The sequence below is a fragment of the Camarhynchus parvulus genome, chromosome 3 (assembly GCF_901933205.1).
Source record: "Camarhynchus parvulus chromosome 3, STF_HiC, whole genome shotgun sequence".
NCBI lineage: Eukaryota > Metazoa > Chordata > Aves > Passeriformes > Thraupidae > Camarhynchus > Camarhynchus parvulus.
Window position 1 is genome coordinate 58,378,977 of NC_044573.1, and position 22,982 is coordinate 58,401,958.

The 22,982-nt window shown below is 38.2% G+C and overlaps 2 protein-coding genes across 4 annotated transcripts in view; one reads left to right on the top strand and one right to left on the bottom strand.

Annotated features, from left to right (window-relative positions):
- The window catches only part of AKAP7 (A-kinase anchoring protein 7), an 82,255-nt gene that overhangs the window by 38,401 nt on the left and 20,872 nt on the right, over window positions 1–22,982 (bottom strand). For all 3 annotated transcript variants that reach the window (XR_004060579.1, XM_030944682.1, XM_030944681.1), the window contains exons 6-7: window positions 21,592–21,704; window positions 10,491–10,635 (exon numbers count right to left, since the gene is read on the bottom strand). Coding sequence is in view for 2 of the 3 variants with exons in the window: in XM_030944682.1 (XP_030800542.1) it covers window positions 10,491–10,635; window positions 21,592–21,704 (258 nt within the window). In the remaining variant the exon portion in view is untranslated. The remainder of the gene's footprint in view (window positions 1–10,490; window positions 10,636–21,591; window positions 21,705–22,982) is intronic.
- MSH5 (mutS homolog 5) lies at window positions 13,974–16,409 on the top strand. The gene has a single exon (XM_030944680.1). The coding sequence runs from the start codon at window positions 13,974–13,976 to the stop codon at window positions 16,407–16,409; it is 2,436 nt and encodes an 811-aa protein (XP_030800540.1).

Here is a 22,982-nt window from a genome sequence, read left to right on the forward strand (position 1 = left end):
ACGTATCATAAGCAGAGGTTTTGGATCCCAGTTGGGTGAGATGCCTAACTCAGAAATCAAAGTAAGACAAAGAGCTGTTGATGTCTGGCTTGTTCAATGCAGGATTCAGTTCAGCCTGTCTTGACTCTACTCTGAAATACTGGACTCCACACAACTGGAAATGGAGGCATCTCATTTTGGGGACAAATTCCTACAAAAGATATTAATCTAAAATCTTTTTTTTTTACTTCTAAATTTTATTTATACACAAGGATATGTAACAATCTCCTCCTCTAATAAGAAACAGAAGGACTTTTCAACATAATACACCTATGAAATGCACTTTTTAGCTAGTAGATAACATACATTCAGTACATGTTGCATTTCACAGTGCAAGAGATTGTGGGCCAGCACTCTAAACCAAAATTTGTTTGGGAAAATAGCCCTTAAGAGAGAGTCTGAAGATCTATAGATTTCTTATTGTATTCGCCCTACTAGTACAAAGTTATTAATATAACTGCACTGACAGACCATTACACTTGGATTTGCACAAATGTAAATTTACATTGAAAAAATGTATGTATGTGACAAAACACAAACCCTTACAGATTCTTCCTCTATATTAAATAAATCATAAAGACAAAAATATTCAAATAAAAACTGAACAATCAGAATAACTACTGGTACAGAAGAGAAACTTATCAGGTATATGCAGCTGACTAATTCCACATATTTGTGCAGCACAACTTATTTAGACAAGATCCTTCCTCTAAACAAAGGGATGCTAAATAGTTCAAATATCCAAACAATCAAAAACATTTCATACTCAGCTATTGCATTCTACTTAATAATTCTCACCTTTAAAATCTACTAACAAAAACCAATATTCTCCCAAGATAATTTTCTTTTCCTTAGAATTTCATTAGGTGAACCCCACCACCACTGGCCCTGTACTACTTAAGTTCCAAACAGATAAAGAAGTGAAGAAAAGGACTGAAAGTAAGTGGAGAGTTTAAAACTGAACATGCAGAAAAAGCAGTAAGAAATGACTAAATCTTTAAAACCTCAGTCCTTGTTCCTCATAAGCACCTGAATTAACACGACAACATTGTTCAAGTTGGTCATATAAGCCAATAAAAGGCACCATGATACAGAGAAGAAGTAAAAATACAGATGACTCTTTATCTGGGAAATATTTGCAATAGTTCTCAAATAACTAGGACATTAGGGTTTACACATCTGTATTTCAAATCATAGATTTTGGTCTGCTCTGAAATGCATCCAGTTTTATGCCTATATAGAAAGAGTTGTACTACAACATTTCAAACTCCATTTGGAGACACAGCATACCTTCATGTGTTTTGTGTTCTCAGAAATTAAGAAAAGCTATCCCAAGACTAGAGATAACCACTAAGTACATTCAAACCAGCCCAAATAATGAAATATGAATAAAGTTAAACCAGATATTCTGCATATTTCTGGGAATTAAAAAAAAAAAAAAAAAAAGAGAGAGACTGTAACTATAATCTGGATTGTGGATGATATGTTATTTGAGATATTGTAGACATCAGGAAAGGAAACTACAATGTATAGAAAGCTGAATTCACCAATAATAAAGATGATAAAGAATTCAACATAATCATCTGAAACAGTGCATCCCATGCAAAATAATGATTGCTTTTACTTGCTTTCATGTGAAAATAACATTTCTAATATTAAAGATACACTAACAAATCTGCCCTTCTTCCAGACATGGTGTAACAACCTAATCAAGTGATGAAAAATTTTAACATCCAATATGTTTTGAATCTGCAATATGATAGGAATGGGGAAGGAAAACCATAGAGCTTGCCTGCATTAGAAAGATAAAACAGATTAGCATTGCCTGGGAATTTTAAAGTACTAAGAGCTGTTTCTGAATAATTCCATATGTGAACACTCTTATCTTGGAATAAGAGAGTGCTTTGTTCCTGTTCAGCTTGACCCACTTTCCAAAAGCATGTAATTAGGAGCATTTATATGTGTAAAAAAGGCTTTTGTCTGTTCTCTTGATTAAAACAATAAAGTTCAGTATCTAAGGTTTCTGATTCAAAACATCTTAAACATTAAAAAAAAAAGCTATGGCAGCCTAGGTATTAAAATTCATTTGTGGCATTTTCACTGCTTCTCTAAATAAATGATTTAAAAGGCAAAAGGTTTTTCAAACAGTCTTCAGTCAGCAATTACTTTCTGGTGTAATCCCTAGGCTACGGATGGCTACTCAGAATTCTATAAGTCAAACCTGCTCTTTGCAAAACATGAAGTAACAGCAGGGGTTTTTAAAAGTATGGGTCAACTGTAATGTCTTTGGACTTCAGAAAGTAAACTATTTATCTAAAGTAAAAGCATGCAGTCTAGGGAGGATATCCGTGCTGTACCAATAGCTGATCCAAATCCACGTGAATAGAAGTCTGTGCTGCCAACTGAAACTGACAAGCTCAGCACTCTGGCAGCCACATATCCCCGAATATTTGCCCAGAATGCAAGCAGCGTGAACCCACACTGTCTCAGAAAATAAACAGTACACATGTTTAGAAAGTTAAAATATTGGAACCCTACCTTCAGATGTCTGTAAGTATGCCTGGTAATTATGAGTATGTTTGCATGTTCAATCTACACCTGGGTAGCACAGCTTTGGCCATGTAAACCTCCTGAGCTGCTGCTGCTACAGAAATTAGTACACAGCTAAAGATTATAGCATCAGCCTAGTGGTGGCACCCAAACTTGAGAAGCAGGAAGAACAGCTGCATTTAGCATTGTCATCTCCAAGTGATCCCAAGTTCTCCCTGTCACTTCCACAGCACAAGAGAGGTGGAGGTACATCAAACACTGGAGTAATACCACAAAACTTATGCCATGGGTGGTTCAGGTCTATTAGCTGTCATCATATATTAATGTAGACCTTAAATATCTTATCTTCATTGAAAAATAGAAGATCACATACTATGTATTCAGCAGATACTGTGACAACACTCTCTGTTGTGTTTAAGAACAGATTAAAACCAAGTAACTTGGAAGGCTACTGTTAAAACAATGATGTCATGTATTAGCTTCTGGTTGATGTAATCTTTGTCTTAGATTCTACTGCTTCCATGAGAAACAGCACATTGTGGTCTTGTTGGAAACAAAATGACACTACAAGCCACACTAACAATGCATCTTTAAAATATGTCCGGATTTATCTTGAAATTATTTTCACTAAAAGAATCTACATTTACAAATACTAGGGGTCTCAAAAATATTTTATGCACAGTCAGAATAAGAAAACTATTGTTTCTATCCTAGAAATACCTGTTTTGATAAATTGCTGAGTACTGTCATGAAGGAGAAATTCAACTTGTGGTATAACTCAAAACAAGCCCTTTTCCCCAAAACCTGCATTTTTATGTCAGCATTTGTCATAATCCCTGAGGTACAGACCTCTACCGATCTGCAACCATATCTTATTTTAAAATACCTCATAAGGACTAGGTAGAAAGCCTACAGACTGTGGAACCATGCCACGCACTGGGTTGGAGCTCTACACTAACCAGAAACAACTAAAAAATGGTGACATTTGAACAGTGGAAAAATTGGTTGTCCTCTCATTCAAGGTCCTTCAAACTACTGAAAAAGACTCAGAAATTGCAGAAAGAGTGTAATTTGATTATGGTAAATCAAACATACCTTTTATTTGATGTCAACACTATACAAGTAATCTGTATCAACAAAAGCACCTTTCTAGCTAGCAAAATTTTAAGAATATAAATTAATTATCTTCTACTGATCCATTTAACAAAAGAATTTTATATATTTACTGATTTGTTCAATAAAGAATATTACATATTTTGTTTACTCCACATCACCTAAGTGGTCTGTTTACTTTTTTGCAATTAATATTGAATTCAATGTTTTACGCATTTTCAAAGTATTTTTAATATATTAAATTTAGAAATAAATTTGTTGTTTGAACACCAAAGTCTGCTGAGGAAAATATCTTAAAAGCATAAATACTTAAGACTAAAAACCTGCTGTATGTTATTAAATTATTTTTTTATAGCACACTATGTTCTGTTGTGAAAAATCAATTCTGCCTTTTTCATATACTCAATTAAATTTTCAGCTATGAATCACAATCTTACTGACGTCAAGTAAGACTTTGTGCTCTCCTGTTAGATTTACTTCATCAGTTTAATCCCATTGTTTGCACATATTTTTGAAAACCATTTTGGAAAAACTTATTTTGACTTATTTTCAACTACTGATAACAGCTCTGGCATAAAAACACATCATTACTTCAAATACTCTTTTGTTGAAAAACAAAGGAAAATAGTCTTTTGAACAGAATTGCATTATGATATTTTAAAAAGAGTGTAGCAAAAATGATCCTGTACAATAAAGTAAATCTCATAATCAAATACAAAAAATAAATCTCATTATCACAGAAAGTGATGAGAAGGTTTTTTGCCTGTTTTCAGTACTAGGAGATGAATGATTGAATTCTAAACATCATGTTCCTGCCCTTGAAGCTCCCTGTCACAGTCTCATGAAAAGTTTGCCATACACTTGCCAACATTCAAGCTCAAATATTAGAATTTGCCTCAGAACAATTAAATATTATTCTGAAATGAAAACTTCAATTTTCAAACCATTTTGGTTACCTCCCTCTTAATTAGCTTCTTCTCCTTATCCAGACACAGTAAGTATCCATACAGCTTTTAGGTCATAACTGGTATTACAAAACTAATACAAAAATACTATCTCATTATGAAAAATGTGATACTGATGATCAATAGCAGAAAATTAACAAATACAGAAGCAACTGCCCAGTGTAGCAATACAAGATGAGATACATTGCTAGAGACCATCCATCAAGTTCTAATGCAGAAGTAGTGAAAAGGAATCAATAGGGCACCACTCTATTGTCATTAGGAAATAAAAAAATATTTGATATGTGTTAGAAACCCCTGGATTGCTACTTTCTAGTTAGTGTCCATAAAGAGCTTGGCTTCTAGGTTAATAACCAATATGTGAATTTTTCTCTGCCATGTTTAAAAGAACCATTTTTATAAGTCAATATTCCACCACACGACTCAGCTGAGAAACAGCGCTTTAGGGAAAGACTTTACTGATTAGCATGTAATACCTGTTGCTTTTTATTTAGGGAAATACTTATTCAGCACACTGCATGCATAAGACTGCAGCAGTTCTGGATAAACTCAACACAAACAGTGACTTAATTACTAATTCCTAATGTTAAGAAACAGCCCCTGGGAAACCACCCAAGCCATTTTTATCCAGAAGCACCATGACTACCATATAATTAATTAAAATTCAGTAGAAGTGCCACAGATATGCAAGAATCTCAAAAACAGTTACTCAAAACCTAATAGGGTGGAGAAAGTAGAAGCTAGGCTACAAATAGACTATCAAGAAAAGAAAACTAAGAAGTGAAAGAAACAAGCCTAAGGGTATTTTGAAATTACAAAGAAGGGCAAATAACAGGTACAACTAAAGAATGTATCATTATTTTACAAAAAGGGATTCACTGTCATGCAATTAAGAAGGAAGGTGAAAAGAAACCAAAATATAATATGTGTAATCTTGCTGGGTGTAGAATCTGGACAATTAAAGCAGCATTTACCTGCTTACCATTGCTGTTCCCAATGTGAGAAAATGCTCAATTACCATACAAATAAAATCAACAACACTGAGGTCAAACCACCAGTAAACAGAGAAGCAGAAGAGCATCTACAGGAGACAAATAGAAATCTTTCTTTCACTTAAGATAGTGCCACTATAAAAAGCTTTCAGACAAACTGCCAAAACTTCATACTGCATACTGTTTGAAACATCTTCATCCTTGATGATGAAGGTGAAATGCTACTGTACTTTTTGCTTGACACTGTAAGTGCATTTTTATCAAGAGTAGACTGAGGGATGTTGACAATCTATCCAACTATCAATTGGTTTCCAACTCCTTTATTTTCAGTCTTCTGTTTCTTCTCAGTATTCAGAGTTCATAAAGTGACATTATCATATCTATTTTCTGTTTCAGGTACAGATGAGTCTTTCTTCTGTTCTTTCTTCTGTAATTCTTTCTTCCATGTGAGTATTCCCAAACCTATTGCTGACAAACTCGTGCTCAGTCTGGAGGGCTCATATGAAACTTACTATCAGAAGTATCTTAATGTTTAATCACATGGGTGTTGAGCAGCTGCCTGGCTAGCATTGTACAATGCAATGTGGAAGCATAAACTGCACCACGAAAGCCTAGTCAGGTTTATTAAAGGAACAAAAATATTACTTAAATGGTTTAAATAGCCTAACACCAGCAATTGACAGAAATTTTTTTGGTAACATGTTCTGTGCACAATGTTATTGATCTCCCTCAGAAACTTAAAGATTACAAATACAATGCAACTTTTTGCTATTTAGTTGAAAACTTGCATCTTTTTATATACACATATATGGAATTAGCAAGGAAGCTAATTAACAAATATTAACAACTGCTCAAGCAGTGCATCTTATGCTCACAGCTTGGCTATCACAGACCCTGTTTAGATCCTGCCTTAGACACTCCATTCAGGATCGGAAGAGCAAATTCCTGCAGGTGTCTCCCATCTCAGAGAGACTGCAGAATGACCTTGGTGACAAGGTCAGACTGGACACCAAACTTGTACACAGATCCACTGAAAAGCAAATCGACCCACTGGTGTTCTGCTACTTAAAAAGGCATCTCTTTGAGGTATTATTAGAGCAGAAACAAGCATTACCTTTTACCATATGATTATGATTTTATGCACATAAACCAGATGTTTGTAGTCTGATATTTTATTTTCCATATTGCTACTGCTAGATTGCAAGGATTAAGGGGGACTGTAAGAGTACTTCAACCACCAGGTTGGTCCACATTCCAGAAATATGAATTTTGGCTCTGCAGAAAGTAACAGTAACCTGCTGGGTGGTTTCCACCCAGCAACACACTTCTTGAAGTTCCTCCACCTCAGAGATAGCACGGGAGAAGACTGATGTATAAACTTCTTACAAGCCACTCAGAAGAAACACCACAAAAAACAGGTTGGCATGTGATAACTTTCTTTAATGTGCATTATCTCATTTTACATTATAATACAACAAACCAATTTGCTTTGAAATGAGTCTACAAAAATCTTCATTAATGGATCCTGAAAATATTTAAATGAGATATTTAATGCTAAAGGTATATTTGACATAAGATTTAGATAATGCTCCTCCTGACAATAAGAAAATCTATTGAACATCTTTACCACAATATCAAAAACTAACCAATCGTTCAGGTTAAGGAGTATATATTGAAAAGCTCAACTCATTCCAGCATTCACTTGTCAGATTGAAAGCCACTGACCTTCTTTGGGATTTGAGGTGGCATACAACAGCTGCCATGAGATGGGTGGCCCAAAGAAGGACACTTTGTTGCCTTGCTGTTTTGTTTGCCTTAAACATCAAACTGAACTCTACTTTGAAGATGAAGCTTCAACATTACCATCACTATCACATCAATTTTTAACTCCTGAATACATATCCTGTGGGGCTAGCACACAGATAGAGAAAGCTTCTGGTGCAGATGCAGGCTCTGCTAAAGTTAGACAATGCTGCTCTGTAACACCCTGTCCAAGCCTGATTACCTGCAGTGTATACTGATGCAGTTCAGCAAGTATTGTACTTCTGCTTTTATTCATATCAATCTCTTTTGGTTCCCCCACTTTTAAATAAATGTGCAGGTGATATGTGTTGTGACACTTATTAGCCATAGAACCATAGAACAGGCTGAGCTGGAAGGGACCCATTGAGATCATCAAGTCCAACTCCTGGCCCTGTACAGGACAGCCCAAGAGTCACACCATGCACCTGAGAGCACTGTCCAAATGCTTCTTGAACTCTGTCAGGCTGTGACCACTTCCCTTGGGAGCCTGTTCCAGTGCCCAACCACTCTCTGGGTGAAGAACCTTTTCTGGTTCCCAGCCTCCCTCACCTCAGGTTTTTGCCTTTTCCCCAAGTCCTGTCCCTGGTCACCAGAGAGAAGAGATCAGTACCTGCCCCTCTGCTTCCCCTCACAAGGAAGCTGTAACTGCAGTAGGTCTCCCCTCAGTCTCCTCTTCTCCAGGCTGAGCAGATCAAGTGACCGGAGCTGCTCCTCACATGGCTGCCCCTCAAGGCCCTTCATCATCTTTGTTGCCCTCCTTTGGACACTCCCTAATACTTTAATGTCTTTTTTACATTGTGGCACACAAAACTACCCCCAGCATGTGAGGTGAGGCTGTCCCAGTGCAGAGCAGAGCGGGACAATCCCCTCCCTTGCCCGGCTGGCCATGCTGTGCCTGATGCACCACAGGACACGCTTGGCCATCCTGACTGCCAGAACGTGGTAGTAAGCAAATCTCCATTGTGAATGGATTTCTGACATTAATTCTGACCCCCTTTCAGGTCTTTTCATCTTATTAAATGCAAAACACTCAACCATGACCAAACTCCAGGTAATAAGTAAATTCTGTTTCTGTAATTTCTGTGTACTTCAAGGAAAAGTGCTTGAGTATATGTACATGTAGGAAGAACTAGACCTGGATACAGTGTTTTGTCTGTATTAAGTAGTTTTCAAAATTCACTATTTTTGATGTATTAATAGAACTACATTACCTCCCTTATTTTAATGTCCTAGCTACCTATAATTACTAAAAACACCATCCAAATCACATTTTGAAACACATCAAAATTTTTTTTCTAAATTCATTAAAATAAAATTTCTTCTTCTTTGAAATTAAAAAATAAGTAATTTTAACTCCATTCCAATATAGTGTTTTCCTTCACTTGTTGGTTTTAAATAAATACATACTAACATGTAAAAAAACAAGAAATTAAATGCACATATTTCACCAAGATGCATCTAAATCCATATAGAACTGGGAAAAATGGGGATAATAACAGTGTCCTTTCTTAATCTAATATTAGTGATGGACATCCATTCTCTCTATTGCTAGAGAAAGTCAGATGTAGTGCTCATGTAAAAATAATTCAAAGCAGAGTTCTGTTTGGACTGTGAAAATGACACATAAATTCTTTACGCATGGCCATACTGGGATTGAGTTAAAGCCAAACAAGCATCTGATTCTTGCTTTGAGTACTGGTTGATTGACTGCTGTTGTAAACCATTTAATGGGACCCACATTCAAAATGCCGCTGAAAGACTGTCTCATTTTAGCAATCTGAGATGTCAGTAATAAGACAAGTTCAAGAATACAGATTTAAACAATTGTTTGGGCAAAACATATCTACCAAATATACTACTAAGCAGATTCTTTTTTTGTAATGAGTTATATACCAAATTCCTTAATCATATTCCAGAATACTCTGAAGAATATTTGTAAATAGCGGAGCCTCAATTTCACCCAAATCAAAAATTTTATACCATGTTAAATGATCCTGTAATTTCTCCTTCTCAACCATTTGGATGCATATAAATAATATTGAAATGTACAAACACATACAGAAGTTTATATATATGAACATATACATAGTTACGTACACAAACATAAACATAACTATGAGACATACATTACACAAGGTAATAAATATGATAAGACAAATCTATAGATAAATAAATATGTATAAATGTATCTCATTTTGATTTTGACTGATCTGGATTTTGCAATAGTTTTGCCACATCCTGTACTTTTTTCCTCTGTACTGCTTTTGATTTTTTTGGCAACAATTTAGCTAAGCTAAAAAAGGTGACCCTAAGCATAAACAAAACATTAACAACAACTAGAATTTGTGAGGTGCCTGGCATGTTTAAGTATTTAATGCAATGCTGCAGCACAAAGAAATCTCCACAAGGGAAAAACCAAATCGTCGCCAAAGCCCTACATATAGTCCTGAAACCAGCACTAACTTCTAACAGTGGTATTTCTGTTCAGACAAAGCCGGAAGACACAACTCTGACTTCTAGCATTGTAGTAATCTAGCAAGGTGTCAGTACAATGTTTAAAGTCTAACAGTATTCTGAAGACTTATTTTCAAATCTGTGGTACCACTGCAATTCTCTCTGTACATGAATCTAGTCCAACTAAGGTCACCTCTCTGCCATACCAGAGACATTTCGCTTAGCTTTAATCATCTGTAAGTACTGTGTCTAATCTGACTTAGTCACACAGCCTGTCTTTAAAGTCAACAGAGAGATGAGCAACTCTGGGGAGTGATACACATCACTTATCTTAAACACTCCTTTTAGGATGAGAAATGGAACGGGATTCTGGAGATGGATATTTGAACATAAACTTTAGCTGTCAGTGAGAACCACTGCAAAGAGTTCCTTCAGAGCCACAGCTGAGGGAGAGACTTCTGTCAGACTCCATGGATCTTATAAGAATTGCTTAACACACACTCCAGAAAAAATGGCCTTTTGTACATATAACTCAGAGATGCAACTGACCAGAAGAAAATTATGATGTACTTACCAAAAACAATAGAGGACTCACAGTAGTAGTAACCATTTGGCTGCTTTTTTTTCAACATGGAGCAAAGATCAAAGCGGTGCAAGATCTCATCTCCAAAATAATGGTTTTTGAAACCTTCATACAGACTAGAGTCAATTTTTTTCACCTTTAAAAAGCAACATAAAATTCAGTTAGGCATTCTACTTGGAGACTGAATTTTCATATTTAATTCCTATAGTTTGCATTTTAACCGTAAGTACAGTTAGTATGGAAAAGTACTTCAAGATGCAAAAGGAATACAGAAATAATCATATGCCAAATCTTCTATTTTAGGTTTTATAAATCTTCACTGTCTACTGCAGAAAATAACAATAAAATAAAAGTGTCATTAGTCCTCCTTTCACCACTTCTTTTTCAGTCTTGTAGGAAGCAAACAGACATACACAATGCTACAACTGCTTTAACTTCCAATGGTTTGCAACAGTGTTCATGGAACGTGTAACTGGAAATTATTCTTGCTGTCATTACTGGGCATGCTGCTACAAGGAAGAATCTCAAACGGTCATCAAGGGCAGTCTTCTGAGTCATTAAAATCAGCCCACAGGAAAAAATGGCTGTATTTCACTAGCACTAGACCTTTTTATCTCAGTAAATCTAAAAACTTGCTGGGATTTATAATATTGGAATCATTATGCAGTTTTGCATATATGAAGCAGAACATAATAAATATTCTATCAAGCTATTTTCAGAAAATATCATTTCAGTAGTTATTTTAAGAGGTTCTCATTCCATTGCATTGTCAATAAAAATATATGATCTCTGTAGAAATTCAGTATTTTCTCCTTCAATCTACCTCCCAATAATACTGTTTGCTATTTAAATATCATTATTCTGTGCTAAAGAATATTAGGAACCTCTAGCAGCTCCAGCCCCTACTGGTATGCTCCCAACTGCCTGGCTGCTGGAGTCCAGTCCAGCGTGTGGGAGCCTCAGTCTTTGATGGATGTACCTGCTGCTTTCACTTCCCAGAGACAAATACCCCTGCTCAAAGGACATGGACATGGCTGGCTACATGGATGCCACTGCCTTCACCAGCACCTGCACATGGGGCTCACAGGAGACACAAGTGCAGGTCATTCCTGGCAGGGACAGAAGGACTTTCTCTCCATGTTCATGTTTGTGCATTCCTGAAGCACTGTTATGGCTCCTCTGTCCCCCAGCACCCTTGCCCAGATTGCCAGCTTCTTACTGAGCCCACAGGTCTCCCACTTGCTGCTGGCCCAGCTTGAGGTTTGGGAGTGAACACCTGCACTCCGACAGACACAGTTTGGGGAGGATACAGACATTTGCCCCTGGCAATCAGTTGGGCAGGTGCACCCACCAGCCTCATTTTATACAGGACTGGCCCCTTTTGCAGCCTGGACCATCCACTCCTCTCTTACGTTTTTCCCCAACCTCTCCCCCTGCACACACCCCATGCATTTGCACAGTCAACCTGCCAACCTCCTGGACCTTCAGTTTTACATCCCCAACGGCTGCAAAGTCCTGGTTTGCCTGTGGTTTCTCGGCAGCTCATCAGTGTGAAAAGTAAAGTCTGCTTTAGTGAAGGTCAAGTATATTTTCATTTCCTTAATCTCTGAAATGATGACATCTAGTGGTGGATGCTTTTCATTTCAAGAAATGGAAATTTCAGAGTCTAAATCTCCGTGGAAGTCTACATTTACTCCATCCTCACAGTAATTACTTAATCTTTTTTTATTCTATGGCTACACTAGTCCTTATGTAATAAGGTTATTCTGACATTAAATCATCATTCCTTGCTTTTTGGCTGACAGTTCTAGGAATACAGTTAAACATCAATTAGTAATAAGAAAGACCTTTTCAGCCAGGAAAACACTTGTCAAAATGTGAAGCCTTGAGTTCTTCTGGAATGAAATGAAGAAAAGATAAAAATCACAACTTCATGCTCCAATAAAAAAATAACATTTACAAGAGATTGGGATGTTACTTGTCAAAGACAGGTTGCTAAGGTGTGAATCAAATGTTGAATGCTCAGGAATTGAGTCATGCTTGTGATGCACTACTGAAAGGTATTTGGAAAAGCAGCCATGGGAAAACTATGATATTTTTAGTAACTGGAACAATTTCTGGAGTGCTGCTTGCAGTGAGATGTGAAAGGATGAAGCAATGCAGGCGCATGGGAAAGTCATGGCTCATTTCTTAACTTGAAAGGGTCTGGAGCAGTAGAGATGCGAGAGAAAAGTTGTTACCACATGGGAATAGTACAGATGCTAACAGTAAGATAAGTTGTAATGGGGGAGGGTGAGAAATAAGAGTACTCGAGAGGACACTTTGAAGCATTTGGTGTTGGAACGGAAGGAGGAAGACATCTGCATCTGGGATGATGCCTGTAAAGGACACAGCTGAGTATCGCGGGCCTGAAGAGGCATGGCACGAGGAGATCTTGCAGGACCGCCAGAGCACCAGGATAATGCCTTTGGCATCCCTGCAATGTCTGGTTTTCCAGCCCGTGTCTCTGAGAAGGTGCAGCCAGCTATCCCAGCAGTTGAACCCCATGCATTCCCCGCAGCCACTGCCACAGTCAGCCCTGAGACCAGGGGCAGGAAGGCTCCAGTGGTGACAGCGCAGGTAGCAGAGAGGCAAGCAGCTCCGGGCTCCGTGTGCCAGAGCCCACAAGCCAGCAGAGCACTGGGTGCTCCTTCGGGGGGGCCCGCCGGCAGCCCGAGAGTCGCTCCCGGCGGCGCGGCCGCCCCGCCGGCCGGGCCAAGGCCGGGACAGGGCCGCTGTGGGCGCGGCCTGGCTGCAGAGGCGGGCCCGGGCGCTTGACGGGCCCTCCCGACGGAGCGCCGAGAGAGGAAGGGAAAGGGAACAGCACAACGGCTTTGGGCTGCAGGGAGGTGCAGCAGCTGAGACGAGGTGCACGTCCGTGGTGAGGAGGGTGAGTAGCGAGCAGAGAAGTGGGAGAGGATTGGAAGTGAGGTGCTGACAGGGATTGGTATGTCCCATCCCTTATGTACTTCTATAGAAACTGGTGCTGCCTGATGCTGCAGCATAAATATGGGGCTGCGACCCTGAAATGATGGCCAGGCTGTGGGGCTGCACTGCTGAGAGAAGCCACGGTCAACGCAGGTGCGTGTCACGAACCTCTGAGGGAGGATGATTTTGTGCATGGATATACGTGTCTGTCCATGTTATGTATTTATGGGTACTTGGGTCTACATAGACTTTAAAAAAAAATAAAGGATACAAAGAAAAACTGTAAAACTATTGATGGTATTTAGCTCTGTTACTTCTTCCTTGGAAGCCTTGGAAGTGGCTGTAGTTACTGGCTGTGTCACTTGAACATGTCTAGTTAATTCCTAGTAGCATCTTAGATTCTCCAGGGTTGGAAGAGTGACTATCTGTTAACTTCCTGTTGTCAATTAAAGTTACTTCTCAGGACCTTTTGGATGAGTTGTGAATAAAAATACCTCTTGCCAACAGATGAGTGCCACATCAGCTACGAGCTGTGTCTTGCCACCAGCACTTGGGCCTGAGCAAGAGGAGCAAGAGAGCTCAGAGACACATATGTCTGTTCTGTGGTATGCAGGGCAGCTGGCAATTACTTACTATGATACAGAAGATTGCTCAGTCTACTTCATGCCTGACATACCTGATAATGAAGACCTCAAGCTACTGCAAAAAGTGATTGAGGAACTTAACCCTCAATGCATAGTGACCAGTGCAAAACAGGACCAGAATATTGCTAAATTCCTGACCAACCTAACAGCTACTGCTGGTGATAAAGACATAGGAAAACCAGAAATTGTCCTGTTTCCCAACATAGATTTTGGTCTAGAAGTCAGCAAGCAACGGATCCTGTCTAGGCAATTTCCATTTATTCCATCTCATATGACTGCCACAGAGAAAATTCTCTATTTGTCCTCAATCATCCCTTTTGAGAGTCCACTCATGATACGAGCCTTAGGGGGGCTCCTCAAGTTTCTAGACAGAAGAAGGGTTGGAGTTGAACTCGAAGACAGCAGTATAGCAGTTCCTATTTTGGCCTTTAAAAAATTTGTGCTGTCAGATACTGTGAATATGGACCAAGACACTTACTGTGTCCTTCAGATATTTAAAAGTGATATCCATCCTTCTGTGTACAAGTTATCCAGTGGACTAAAAGAAGGATTTAGCTTATTTGGAATTTTAAACCGTTGCAGATGCAAATGGGGAGAAAAACTGCTGAGGTTGTGGCTCACACGACCTACCCGGAACCTGACAGAGCTGAACAAACGGCTGGATGTTATCAACTTCTTCCTGCTAGCTCAGAACCATGAAACAGTCCTCACTCTTCAAAACTGCCTCAAGAATATTAAAAATGTGCCTCTTATTTTAAAGAGAATGACTCTTTCCAACACAAAAGTTAGTGACTGGCAAGCACTGTATAAGACAGCATACAATGCAGCGTGCCTTAGAGACACGTGTCGTTCTCTGCCCAACACTATTGAACTTTTTCAGACTATTTCACGTGTCTTCACTGATGACCTGCACTACATTGCTAACCTGATCAGCAAAGTGGTAGACTTTGAAGGCAGCCTCTCTGAGAACCGCTTCACTGTTAGACCCAATGTAGATGCCACGATTGATGAGAAGAAACGAAAGCTGATGGGACTGTCAGACTTCCTTACAGAAGTGGCACGAAAAGAACTGGAGACTTTGGACAATCAGATTCCCTCCTGTGCTGTCATCTATATTCCTTTGATTGGGTTCCTTCTCTCCATTCCACGCCTCCCAAATATGGTGGATAAGACTGACTTCGAAATTGAAGGCTTGGACTTCATGTTCTTGTCAGAGGACAAACTACACTACAGAAGTGCCCGGACCAAGGAGCTAGACAGCCTGCTGGGTGACTTGCACTGTGAGATCAGAGACCAGGAAACACTCATCATGCACCAGCTGCAGACAAGGATCCTGGAGAAGTCTGAAGTACTCAACAGTGTGATTGAGTACACTGCACACCTGGATGTGCTGCTAGCCTTGGCAGTGACAGCCCGGGAGAACGGCTATTGCCGACCCCACTTTACTCACCGCCACGGCTTCCACATCAAGGACGGGAGACATCCACTCATGGAACTATGTGCAAAGACTTTTGTGGCCAATCCTGTGGACAGCGGTGAGGCTACTAGACGAATAAAGATCATCACAGGGCCCAACTCCTCTGGAAAGAGTGTTTACTTAAAGCAGGTAGGTCTTATAGTGTACATGGCTCTCATAGGCAGTTACGTCCCTGCAGCAGAGGCAGAGATTGGAGTAATTGATGGGATTTACACAAGAATCCACAGTAGGGAATCAGTTTCTGTAGGGCTCTCCACGTTCATGATTGATCTTAACCAGGTTGCCAAGGCTGTAAACAATGCCACAGAGAGGTCACTGGTACTTATTGATGAGTTTGGTAAAGGCACCAACACATTGGATGGCCTGTCCCTTCTGGCTGCTGTCCTGAGATACTGGATCAGACAAGGAACACAGTGTCCACAGGTCTTTGTCTCCACTAATTTTCACAGTTTAATGCAGCTAGAACTCCTGCCTGACACACCTCTTCTGGAGTACCTGACCATGGAGACCCATCAGGATGGAGAGGAGTTGATATTTTTCTACCAGATCAAACAGGGCATGTCCACCATTAGTCATGCTGCCAATATTGCTGCATTAGCAGGAATGCCAGCCAAAATTATTGAAAGAGGTGTGGAAGTATCAGAACTGATACGCAACGGAAAACCTATCAAACGTCTTGATCATCCTTCAAAATGTGATAGGATGGAAAAATGCAAGTCTGTTGTGGAAAAGTTTCTTTGCCTAGACCTTGACGATCCCCAGGTGGACTTGGAAGAGTTCATGTCTAAAGAGGTGTTGCCTTCTGCAGCCTCAGTCCTGTAGCCAGTGTATGTTTAAATACATAGACTGCGTCATACCTACCATGGAGAGTCTGGGACTTTAAAGAATGATCACTATGACATGACACCTCACAGGACATTTAGCTTTTAACAAACTGTCTGTACTTATATCCTTCCTTCTTCTTCTTCTTGCTTAAACCAAGTACTTACATATCCCTGCAACATGGTGCATCATATGAGTGTATGAAGAGGAAGAATTTTAAGAACCTCTTACAGCTGTTGGGTCACTCAGTTTGCATTTTCTGTCCCTGTTACTGAACCTCAGATAAAAAAAATATGCTGCAGAAAAATCACAACACATTTCTACTGGTCTTAGAAGACTATTAAAGGAACATGTTTATTGTTTCATATTGTGCCAAAGTGATGGTTTAAGCCATTTTAGGATCACCATAAAAGATTCCAAATAAATATGTGGCTCAGACTCTTGTGCCAACAATTAATAGTTGTCCCAATACAAACCACTGATATAGAGGCTGGCATAAGTGGCAATGCAGAGGGATTTAGTGGCTTTGTGGCTTTTCTTATACCAGCTTTTATTTCCAAATGGCAGAGATCCCATGGGTTAGTTATAAAAAGAATGCTGGTGGTCAGATTCAGTGGGGACTGATAAATAGCAGTACCTTAGTTTTACTGAGAACTGTTCTTTTCTCTAAGGTTCTGTATGATACAGTTGTATCATGCATATTATGTGTCTGTGGGTATAAAGGCAAAATTACAAACCTAGGAATTGAAACAAGAACTTCACATATTCTATTCTATTTTCAATTATTAACATTTGAGGATTAGTATCACAAAGGGAGGATTCCCTTTCACTTCTCTTGTCATGTAAAGGATCTTTACTGAACACAGTATTTTATGTATGCATATGCAAGAAAAATTCATTAACAAATTAATGATGCAAGAGCCATATCTAAACACTATCAAAGCAATAACCTTTCCTGCAGCCAGGCAAGTGCCTGAGATTCCTCATGTAAATAAGACAGAGGAGACATTAGATAGCTTATTGTTTGCCAAAACTTGCTCTAACCACTTACATTATGGCAAATAAAAGATACACTACATCTTTCATCTATATGTCATTTCAAGAAGCCAAAAATATTAATGTCACATAAACTGAGAGAAAATTTACATTTTAAAAAAATTAAATCCCTTGATAATTATCAGTATTGAACATGTTATCTGGTTATCTGGCTGAAGATAGCAAAAAGATGAATATCAGCGTACATCAAAAAGATCTGAAATTTGAGACACTGCTTTGGGTTTGTTTCAGTGTGGAATTTCCTCCTTGATGATAAAGGAAACTATTACCAAATAAGTACCTTATGCTATTTCTGTATGAAACTGGAAAGTGACAGAAGTTTAACATACTTTACATTAAAAAAATACAATAACAACTTACTGAATTGTGCATTTAATGCTATTTCCAGTGCAATCACAATAATACTGTCTGCATAATATCTGGTATCATTATGATGTTACCATTGAAGTGAATGGCAACAGTGAATCAGGCCTTGAACAATACTCAGAAGTGTTGCAAATACAACTATTTTTCCAATAATATATTCTCTTTTACTGACTATACATTGAGCATTGTAAAGATACACCATACAAAGGAATATAATATAGAAAAGATTCATGATTTATAATTTCAGCATTTTTTGTTGTCAACCACTGTCTAGGCTAGGGATATACTCTGCACTAATTAAGCAGATGCCATCAGAGCAATTTAGCTGTCAGTCATCTTCTACCTATGAAATTCATTTCACAGCATTTGCAGTTCTGGCAGTACTGGGTATCAAAGGGCCTTCAAACATTATAGAGCATTTATGAAGTGCCTCACAACACACCCTGAAATAAATAGGAATCTGGACAAATGGAAAACACAGGGTGTTGCGGTGTGACCACTTTTCTGTTCTTAGTTATGTTCTGTGTAAGTTTATTATGCAAGTTGTATTTTAATGTTCTTGTTATATTCAGTTAGTATGTTCGGTTTGCCCCTGTTCAGTTATTAAAATGGTTCTGCCTAGGGCTCCCTTCCCGCCTTTCCCCTCACAGTTAACTGTCAATCCTTTGCCCCCTCCCTAGTTGTCTAGGCAACTTCTGCCACTCCCCATGTCGATCATTTGTTCCCTCCTTCGTTACTACAGTTTCTCTGTAACCCCTCCTATGTTTCCCTAGCAACTGCCATGTCCGTCACTCTCTGCCCACACCCTTTCCCTAGAACCTTCCACTCAGGGCAAGGAGTGATTGGACCAGAAATTGTTTCCCCTCCCCAACTAGTCCCCCATTCGTTGTTCTGTTCTGCCAGTCATTGTTTTCTGTACGTTTATTTGCCCGAGGACGAGTTGTTCCTCCCCTCGGGAACCCTTTATAATCTCTGTTCACCCTGCCCCTCAGGGCAGTTGCCTGCAGCCTTTCTCCCTTTCCAATAAAATCCCTTCCTACTGCGGACAACTGTCTCGCTTCTGGATCTTCCTTACGCGCTCGCTGGAGTCTGTTCCTGCTCATTGGCCAAGGGTGAAGCCTCTCTGCCCCTGCCGCAGTCAGGTCGCCCTAGGTAGCAGCACGCCAGAGCCTGTCTCCCACTTGGAGCCGCTGCTCCGTGGCAACACTGCTACCACGCCAGGCTGCTAACATGTGTTAGAGCTAGCCAGAGCTCAAGGATCTGCACGCCAGCAACAGGGCTTATGACTGACTGGTGGCAACTTAGGAGGTGAGTGAGGGAAGCAGGAACAGAAACATTATCTTCAAATACAAAACTCCAGTTGCTTCTTTTATTGTGCTTCATTAGGTGCTTTGCATAGAAGATAACGCTACTAACCCAGGATTCTTCTCATTCAAATAATTCTGGAAATGGCTGAACATGAGCAAGTAAATTATATCCTTTTGTCTCCTCCAACAAGGACACCTAGGAGCACACTATACCTCCTGTTTTTGGGGAAGTGTTCAGTGGCACATCTAATCTGAGAAATGTCCGACTATGCATGAAGAACAAGTTGGTCCCACTTCTGAGTAGGTAAATAAGTCCTTTAATTTGAGAAGCTGAAGGGGATACAGTAAACCGCATAGTTCTTTCCTAATCCACTTTATTTCACACTTCCATCCTTTATTAATATCTGTTTCCAAGTTTTTAGATTTACCATTGTTAGCTTAATGATGTGCCTTCAAAGTGAAAACCTGATTTCATGAGATCTTTACTAGTTCTGAATTCTCAAACTCTTTGCTTTGTAAATACAATTTTTAACTCTGGAAAAGTTAAAATCTCTACAGAATATATAAATTTCAAAACTGCTACAGTTATATTAAGGTTTAAAAAACAGATTTTTTTCCCCCCAAAATAAAACTTTGGTGGAATTTGGATGTCATTGAGAGGAGGGTGACTTAACAGAATATTGTTGCAAATAAGGAAGCTTACATTTAAAAAATAAATTAATATAGTTACACAGCGCTACAGCTGAGAACTATACTCAACCACTTCAGTACTATTTGCTCTTTTATAAGCTTGCTCATGTAACCCTCATCCACTTCCCTTTTCTTCCTTTTCATATTGTTCTAAAATCTGAAAATACAATTAGACATCGTATTTAAATGTACTGACAAATAATTATTCCTTTTTGTGATACATATTTTTATTTACTGTTTTCTGTAAATGCATTAAACTGTCTAACTAAATGCAGGAATACAATGAAAGAAAAAAATATAGTAAAGACTGATGCTTATGCCTCACACTGAATTGACAGAGAAAAATGTACAGATTTTTAATACGTAGTATCCTTCTATGCAGTAGATCATATGCATTATCCAGCATTATGGAGGGCTCAGGAAGATGATTTGGAATGACATTGACCTGGTTCTGTCAGCAGCCGTGAATATCAGAACACAGAAAGGATGTATCCTGGCTAATATGTCATGGAAGGTAGATAAATGTAAATGAAACAACCAACCAGCCAAAAAACAGAAAAAATACAGAATAGCAAAAATCCCACCCAGATTGTCTCAGATCTTTTAACCAGTTAAATCATTGAACAGCTGATATTCTAGAAGATCTGTGGATTTTTAAAATTAGCATTTTAAAAACTCAACTGTCATTTCAAGCAAAAGCTTCTGTGAGTTTAAAAATTTCATATCTATCATATACCACCTGCATCCTATGGCTAAGTCTTTGTTTCTATTTTAGAACAAGTACACATACCCTCAAATTTTCTTGATGTATCTCAAATCTCGCTACCTTCTTTCTACTTACTTGAAAACACTACTTAATTAAAACGTGCACCTTCAGCATTTTTAGAGATATTTCTAATTAAACTTTAAAGTTTAATTATTAACTTCAACCCACTATTAAGGAAAAATCAACTTAAAAGATTAGTTTTATGTACTTTAATTCTTATGTAAAATATTTTTTCTGAAAATTATTTTCCAGTCAATGTTAAAGAATCACATAAAACATTCTATACAATGTCAGTAAAAAAATGTAGAGACATATACCTTGTGTTAAATAATAACAGGTACTACAGTTAAATTAATATGAAATTTTAAAAAAGATACACTAGTATTGCTTCTATGTATTTTAATGACAGTTATATCCTATTTTCATGTATTTGTGTATTTTGTAAAAAAAACCCCATAATAAATGGGCAAGAAATAACTGCCTGCCAGAGAGAATATAGAAGATATATTTAATTATATACATGTATTAATACAGTTTTTCCTCATTACTCTGAAATTCACCAAAGCACATTCAATGGGGAACTAACTGCCTACTATGCATATCCAAACAGAAATTCTACTGTTTATTTGCTCATTTTCTCCTATACAGTAACAAAACTCAGCAAACACACCGCCTGCATACAATCTACCCCCTGATGGGAGTTCTGCAACTCTGAAGAAGTACTTTTATCCTTTGGTCTTGCCTAATTTCCCAAGAGAAAACAGACCATGATATTACTGCACCAAGAATATCAAGAGTGATAAATTAAGTACAGGACTGCTTCTACAGTAGAGACATTAATTATTTCTTTAAAAGCATAAAAGTCTTACCTCTTCAGCTGGTTACAAAGTAGCAAATATGATGCTACAGCATTAACAACAGTGTCCATCTCCAAATTAAAAATTACTATGTTGCTACTTTCTAGATTGCTTCTGAACTATGTGAAATGTGAGCTCACCTGCTTACGTAGCTCTGTTGATTTTGACAACTTCATGAAGGTCAGATGTGGTTTAAAAGCTCTTTCTTCTCCTGTCATGATCCCCTTTTCTTGAAATATCTTTTTCATAGTTTCTGACAGGAGGAGAAAATTGCATAAATACATAAATTACATAATATAATGCTTAAAATGTGCTTTCAAATGTAATTTTAGTCACGGGTCCTTTACGTGAAAGAAACAAGATGATGAGTACTAAAAGGCAGGAAGACTTCTACTTAATTTTAAATGTACATATTATTTCTTCAGAGCTTTATATTATTTCATGTGAACATGGATATAATATTTCATGTGAAATATCTGCAGCACTGTTCAGGAGTCACTCTCACTAGAAGTGTGGGAAACTTCAGGAAAACTCTGAGTGTGTAACAGAATTCTCAACTCAAAACCAGTATTCTGTGGTAATTCTATTATCTCTATTTGTGTAATCTCCCACTCAGACCAAAGGAAACTCGGAAGTGAAAGCTCTAAGTTTCGGCACTGGATTTACATGCCCAGCATTAGAGAACATATTAGGTGTGCTGATGATTTTTGCTTGGCTTTTAAAGCTTCACTGTTGCCTTCTGAGCTAATTTCCTTCTTTTAATGTACTTTTTCCTACTTTTATCTGTTTGAAGTCTAGGCCAAAACAACTCAACAATACTGACCTAGTTTACTATTTTTCAACTCATCTGCCCAATGTAATGTTTAATGTCTTGGAAATAAATTTCAGTGCAACTTCTGAATTATGTTCCATGGTTTTATTTAGATTAAACATGAAAAACTTCTGTTTGAAAAAATGTTTTGATAAAATTGAAAAAATCTATGGTAAAAATAATACTGGGAAATAGAGTATTTCTGTATCTGAAAAACAGAAAACTGCAAAATCTTAAGCTTTTTATTTTTTTGCAAGTACAACTTCCAATTTTTCACCAGGTGTAGATCTAGCTCACTCAAACAATCAAACTAAAATCAAAATAGGGGGAAAATAATGAATCTTATCACATAGATTTAATCAGCCCCTAACAAAACAATGTATGTTCATTTAAATATATTAATTTTTTGCCTGATAGTTCAACAGTCCTTTTTCTGATACCTGGAAGAAACAGAATCACATCAGGAAGCAAACAACACAAGTACAGCTGACCTACTTGTATTATTTTAAATTTTGTCTGTCGGAGACATTTCTAAATTTACACTAAATCCCCACTGAGCTTTCTGGCTCCTGTATCTATTCTCTGAACATCACAATTTGGGGACCCACTGACTTTGATGTTCCAGCAAAGGTAAATCTTATCAGAACCAGGTTTACATTACCATGTGATGTTCTGACTCAGTCTTGTGCATAGCAGTCTTTTTTTCCCCTCTGAAAACTC